At 53.5% G+C, this 6,622-nt stretch overlaps 1 protein-coding gene across 1 annotated transcript; it reads left to right on the top strand.

The window, feature by feature from the left end:
• Positions 1–1,302: 1,302 nt before the first annotated feature.
• Positions 1,303–6,204, top strand: PDX1 (pancreatic and duodenal homeobox 1). The gene is made up of 2 exons (XM_007522386.1): positions 1,303–1,704; positions 5,683–6,204. Exons 1-2 carry the CDS (start codon positions 1,311–1,313, stop codon positions 6,132–6,134), a joined length of 846 nt encoding a protein of 281 aa, XP_007522448.1. The 5' UTR covers positions 1,303–1,310; the 3' UTR covers positions 6,135–6,204.
• Positions 6,205–6,622: the final 418 nt, after the last annotated feature.

Raw genomic sequence — 6,622 nt, 5'->3', positions numbered from 1 at the left:
ATATTTTTTAATGAAAATGAAAGTGCTTCGGAGTAGCACACTTAATCGTTAGATTTTGAAAACACAGACTTCTCCACTAGGAGAAAATAGGTTAAAAGACGGGCAAGGGAGGCGTCTGAGAGCTGTGATATCCTCCAGCTGGTTTCTTGGGGCTCCCACGGCCTCTGCCCAAGGCTTTTCCCCAAAGTTCAGTTTTTCTTCCCACCCAGCCCCCTCCTGTGGTGTCTGGACAAATGTGGTCATTTCAGCCAGACCTTGAGCCTCCCCGCCCGCCCCCCCCCCCAGCTCCCCCACAAGTCCAGGGCAGCCAGGGGCTCAGCCCGGCCTGGAGTTTGATGTCGCCGCCCTCCCCCCAAGCTGGTCAGACGACCACTGGGTCCGCAAAAGCGGCTCTTTGAGTTAAGGAGTCGTGGAAGCTTCCACGGAGTGCTATAAAATGCCACCTGTGTATTCCTCTTTCTTTCTCTGACCCGCTTCCTCATAGCAGTGTACTCTCTGGGGGTCCCAGAAGAGCCATCAAGGTTCTGGGAACGCGGTGCCAACCCCCTTGCCCCTCACTCCTCCTTGCCAGCCACGGGAGGACACTGCTATTTTCTCTCCTCCACAAACTAAGTGTTTTAAGTCTCCGCAAATGCTTCCGAAGTAGTCTGCACTACGGAAGTCCCCGGGGCTCAGTCACCGATACAAACCTACCATGAATCCCTGCTCCTTACGTGTGCAAAAGCTAACAGGGAGGTGCACAGATCTCACAAAGAAGACGACCAACCTCTTCCAACCTAGAAGGGTGGGCCCTGTGCCACCTCTTCGGAGCGCAGTCGCGTAAGTGCACGACCTCAACATATGTGCACTGGTGAATTGTGTTAATGAATTGCTATGCAATAAATCATGTGTGCTATGTGCATATTCCTAAAAGAAAAAGCGGCCACAGGGCGTGGATGGAAAGGTTTTCTCAGTGAGTGGAGGTGTCAAGATTTCCGAGTATCTCACTTTGGAGAGCTGCTGAGAGAGGTGTGCGCCCTGCACTCAGCTGGGAGAGAAAACTGAGACAAGTGCAGGTGCTCCAGGGTGCCGGGGCCTCGCTTCTTAAGCCGGTGAGTCAGGCCAATGGCGGGTCCAGGCGAAGCCACGTGGGGCACCGGCGAGCCTATGGCGCAGCGGCCTTGCGGACCCCGCCGGACGCGGGTTCCCCTAGAACGCAGAGCCCAGCTGTCAAAGTGATCAGGGGCGGAGCGGGGAGCGGGAGCGCCGAGAGGCTCCAAGTCCCCAGCTCCAGTTCCCTAGGCCAGGGTGCTCCAGCCCGGGCAGCAGCCATGAACGGCGATGAGCAGTACTACGCGGCCACGCAGCTCTACAAGGACCCGTGCGCCTTCCAGCGCGGCCCAGCGCCGGAGTTCAGCACCAGCCCGCCTGCGTGCCTGTACATGGGCCGCCAGCCACCGCCGCCACCCCCTTTCCCCGGCGCCCTGGGATCGCTGGAGCAGGGCAGCCCCCCGGACATCTCCCCGTACGAGGTGCCGGCCCTAGCCGACGAGCCCGCGGTGGCTCACTTCCACCACCTCCCCGCGCAGCTCGGGCTCCCGCACCCGCCCGCTGGGCCCTTCCCGGATGCAGAGTCCAGCGCCCTGGAGGAGCCCAGCCGCGTCCAGCTGCCCTTCCCGTGGATGAAGTCCACCAAGGCCCACGCGTGGAAGGGCCAGTGGGCAGGTAAGTCCTAGCTCCAGCCACTTTGCCCCACTACCTCCCAGTGCCCCGGGGGACTCTCTTCCCACCTCTTCCCAAACTGCAGACAGCTCAGGTCAGGCTGAACCACACAGAGTCCAGCTGACCGTGCTGCTCAGATGGCTTTATCGTTTTTTCTGGTCCAGAGAGAGATTGGAGGGGGGGCACTGCACAACCCTGGTGGTGCTGGGGATTGAATTTTGGACCACAGAACCTGTGACATATAAATCTTGCATAGCCATTATGCTGTCTCCCCAGCCCTCTGATCCAGTCTCTCCCTCCCTGCCCTTCTTCTATGAGCTGGATGTCCTTTCCTGCCCTGTGACTGCTGGCTCCAAGCAGCATTGGGGGGGAGGGGGAGGCAGTGGCCTGGCCAAATTCAAGACCACTTGAACATCCAGCCCTGAGCCCTCCTCCCTGGGGTGACCCACCAGCCCAGACTTCCTAGAGAGTCAGTGGAGAAAGCTGACCCAGTGGAGCCCTCTCCCAGCCAAGAGGAGCAAACAGGCCAACGCAGAATAGAGAGTAGGAAAGCTGCATCTGCACAAGTGATGGTGCCCTGGTCTGGGCAGGGCTAGGTGCTCCCCACTCCTCGGATGGAGTCGGGCAGCTGGGAGAAGCATCTCTGATTTGAATTTGTTTTTAATCAAATCCAAATGTTTGAATGGCTCTCCCTTAGCTGCATCCCATGAAGAAGATGCAGAACAGGTCTGGGAAGAGGGGTCCTGGGGGTCCCCAGGACTTCAGCAGCCTACTTGTAACTGGGAACCTAGAGGTGGGGAGCAGCCCCTCCAAGGCCCTTCACCCACCAGTGTGGTACAGTGACCTGCCACAACCTGCAGTGCATATTGCTGGCTTTTCTCTTCCTTCCAACCAACAACCAGAAATGCAGTGAAGAGCCTCGAGCTGACTATGTTCTACCTCAGAAACTTCAAGACGCTCTGGTTGTGAGATCTGACCAGCACTGCCTGACACACATCTTGGCGCCATCAAGGGTGGGGGCATGCTGCCCCTGGGTCCCTGGTTTGAGATCCCCCTTGTTCCCTTCCTCCTGCAGGCTGAAAGGACCCCTTGGGTGCTAAGGCAAGGGGAGGAGTAAGTTTCACTACAGTCTCAGCCCCCAGGGGTGCGGGATGCGGGATGCTGGCTAGGCATCTCTGCCCTGGCCCCCTGCCCTTCAGGTGCAGAGATTTAGGAGGCCCAGTATGCAGGGAGCCTTGGGCCTAAGCGCTGCCTTTCCTGATAGATGCTGCCTTTCTTGGCTGCAGGAAAGTGCTTTTCTAGCTGTGCCTCTGCAACTTCGCAACTTCATAAGGAAGAAAGGGGAAGCAGGCCCAGAAAGGCTTTCTGAATTGGGGTGACTTCCATATGTGTTCTCCCCCCACACACACACACAGGGGTTTTCCCACGCTCTGGTGGAGCTTGAGCATGGTGACCCAAGGAGCCAGCAAGTTAAATCTGGATAAAAACATCCAGGCAGTGCTGCCCAGACTAGGTGTGTGTGTGTGTGTGTGTGTGTGTGTGTGTGTGTGTGTGTGTGTGTGTGTTAGGGTGGGGTGGAGGCTCCTCAGGCTCAGGGTTTAAGACCAAGAGGCTTTGACAGCTGCGTTGGGCTGGTGAGGCAGAGGGGGTTGCCCCCTCCAAAAAGAAAAGTTGACTACAGAGTATTGCTGAAAACCTTCGAAGGAGCCGAACTGAAGGGTTCAGCAGTAGGAATCTCCCCTGAGAAGAAGTCTGGAATAAATAACCTGGGGCTTTTTTTTTTTTTTTTTTTTTTGTAGTTCAGATGTGAATGTTTAAAACAATAGACTTCTAAAAACCTCCACCTAAAAAAAAAAATCTGTGTGAGTTTCATCTGGCCAGGTCACCCCTACACCACCTTGTCCAATGCCTTGAGAAAGGCACGGGACCTGTGCTCTTACATTTTCCCCAGATTGCCTTCAGTGGTCTCCACCAAGACACTAGGGTATTCCACCTTCACAGCCCTGAGGAGTGGGCTGAAGTGGATCAGAGTACTTTGTGGCTCCAAGCTGAATGTGAGAAACCTGGAGAGCTTCTCTAAATGTCAGCGAGCACTCCCTGTACTCCCACATCCGGGAAGATTTGAGAGAACCAGGTTCCAAGGCCACCCCAGGGAGTGGGACTCCCTGACTCACTCAGGTCTGAGCCTTGACTTCTGGGTGCTTCCTTTCAGCCTGGGGTGAAGGGGGTGGGTCCCATAAGGCAATTAACCCTGACCCCTAGACACTAGCTTTTCACTTCTTAAGCCATAACCATCATGGGCTATAGAAGAAAAGACCATAGCTCATACAGTTCACTAGAGGCCTCTCTCTGGCTGAAGTTCTGCTAGAACCTCACAGGCTATCTAACCAATTTTACCAGAAAACAAACATTGGGTGTGCAGCACGAATCTACCCAGCCATGCAGGGCTATGACTTTCTAGGTCCAGGGTTTGAAGCTGTGAATACAAAAGTCCAAGATCCCATCAACATTCCTTTCTGTGCCAAGCCAAGCTCCCTAGTAGGGCTCCAGGCTCTGCTTATCTGTCTTTCCATCTCTCCTGCGTGTCTTTCCTGCATTTGGGACCAGGGGGTTGCCCAGAATAGTTTTTCTTCTTAGGCAGAAGCCTGGCTGGCTAGCATTAAAATCATGATTATAGATTTATTGGATCTGAACAACACAGAGAGATAATAAATAGTTCAACGTAACAATAGATGTAATAACCTCATTTTTTTTTTTTTTGAGGAGAGGCCATAACACTGCTCAGCATAAGGTGGTGCTGGGCATTGAACTTGTGGCCTCTGGGGCTGCAATGCATGTAAGTTGGTTTCTACCAGGTTATACTATTTCCCTTGGCCCTTAGTTCAAAAATATTCAGATTAAATACTGCATCCACTAATCAGTTGTAGAAGCAATTTACTGAGCTGTGGCCATTATCTTTGGGGAAATTAAATAGCATCAAGCATGGTAATGGTTGGTTTCAGGTCCTGAAATGTATTATTTCAATCATACATCAATGTGTGTTTTGGATAGTGATTTCACATGTCTTTTTTACTATGAGTTGTCTTCAAAGTCTTGAATATTTCCAAGTCCTGTATTAAAGGCATTGTGTTATTTTAAAAATAATTTTATCATTAGAACTGGTTTAGAAAATTGTAGAATTTCAGAGGTATAGCTTCACCTCTGTGTGTGTGTGTGTGTGTGTGTGTTTGTACAACTCACTGAACCCACCACCAAAATTCCTGTGGCCCCTCCCTCTGGCACCACCATATATAGTTTTCAGAGCCATATATATATATGTATATATATACGTGTATATATATATGTGTATGTGTATATACACACACACATATATATTTCATACATGAGTGAAACAATTTGACGATTGCTTTTCCACCTCTTTACTTATTTCACCTAGCATAACAACCTTCACTTCCATCCTTTTTGTCCCTTTTAAAATTGCATCTTGTATTCCATAGAGTATATATCCTATAACTTCTTCATTCAGTCATCTGTCCATGGGCATTTAGGCTGCGTCCACCCCTTAGCTATTGTAAATAATGCATCTGTGAACAAAGGGATATATATGTTCTTTCCAATTAGTGTTTGCATGGCCTTTGGGTGTATGTAGTGGTATTTATTACGAGGTCGTTTAAAGGCATTTTTGCTTCCTTTTGTAGAACCAGTCGTTATAAATATTGACTCCGTGTATTTTAATCGGCATCAACCCAAACACCACTTTGGGGACCACCCTGACAACGGACCGCTTTGTTTTGACCTTCTAGAAAACTAGTCCTTTGCTAGGAAAGGGCTACGTGCGCTCAGGCTGGGTCCTTGGGCAGGGTGCTGGGGTTGGGAGGTGGGTGAGGCTGGGAGTGGCGGGGGCGGTCTGGCCTTGGACCCAAGGGTTGAGCTGCAGGGGTGGGGTCGCAGGCCCACACTCACGTTCTGTGTCGCCCGCAGGCGGTGCTTACACTGTGGAGCCGGAGGAGAACAAGCGGACCCGCACCGCCTACACCCGCGCGCAGCTGCTGGAACTGGAGAAGGAGTTCCTCTTCAACAAGTACATCTCTCGGCCGCGCCGGGTGGAGTTGGCCGTCATGCTAAACTTGACCGAGAGGCACATCAAGATCTGGTTTCAAAATCGCCGCATGAAGTGGAAAAAAGAGGAGGACAAGAAGCGCGGCTGCGGGCCGGCGGCCGCCGGCGGTGGGAGCGCAGAGCCAGAGCAGGACTGCGCGGTGACCTCGGGCGACGAGCTGCTGGCGCTGCCACCACCGCCTCCCCCAGGAGGCACGGTGCCCCCAGCCGTGCCCGCCCCGGTGCCGGCCCGAGAGGGCCGCCTGCCCCCCGGCCTCAGCGCGTCTCCGCAGCCCTCCAGCCTGGCGCCCCTGCGGCCGCAGGAACCCCGGTGAGAGACGGAGCTGCTCCCCGCGGACGGTCTCTGCCACTCGCAGGCTAGGGGGAAGCGGGACTGGGACCCCGAGTGCGGACTACCGGCCTTGGTGGTGCAGTGCAAGGTGACCGTAGCTTCCGGGCCCTCCCTAGACCGGGAGAACCCCGGCTCTCATGAGCGGTGCCTGTTGGGGTGCCGGGGGGAGTCACAGTTCGGCCCGCCGCGGTCGCACTCCAGAGCCCTGGACCTCCCTTTTTGAGACCAGAGTTGGCTGGAACCCTTTTTAGGGTAACACAGCAGTCAAGCAGCGTGGGTACCCTTAATCTGTCCCGATGCACAACCGTTTTTCATCCAGGCTGTTTAGAAAGGACTGGAAAGAAAGACATACAACTTTCGAAGGGTCCATAAAATCTATGCCTTTGGAGTGGAATGACTCCCTCCTTTTCGCCCACCTCTTCCCCTTACTATCATTATTATTACTATTATTTTTCTTACCAGTACACTGCA

This window comes from Erinaceus europaeus, chromosome 5 (genome assembly GCF_950295315.1).
Source record: "Erinaceus europaeus chromosome 5, mEriEur2.1, whole genome shotgun sequence".
Taxonomy (NCBI): domain Eukaryota; kingdom Metazoa; phylum Chordata; class Mammalia; order Eulipotyphla; family Erinaceidae; genus Erinaceus; species Erinaceus europaeus.
The sequence above is the reverse complement of the archived record's forward strand: the minus strand, read 5'-3'. Positions and strand labels throughout refer to the sequence as shown.

What these genes read in the sequence shown, in the direction of transcription:
- PDX1 (XM_007522386.1), top strand. Translation starts at nt 1,311, where the DNA reads ATGAACGGCGATGAGCAGTACTACGCGGCCACGCAGCTCTACAAGGAC. An exon ending in GTGGAAGGGCCAGTGGGCAG is followed by an intron (nt 1,705 to 5,682) that starts GTAAGTCCTAGC and finishes TGTCGCCCGCAG; the next exon opens with GCGGTGCTTACACTGTGGAG.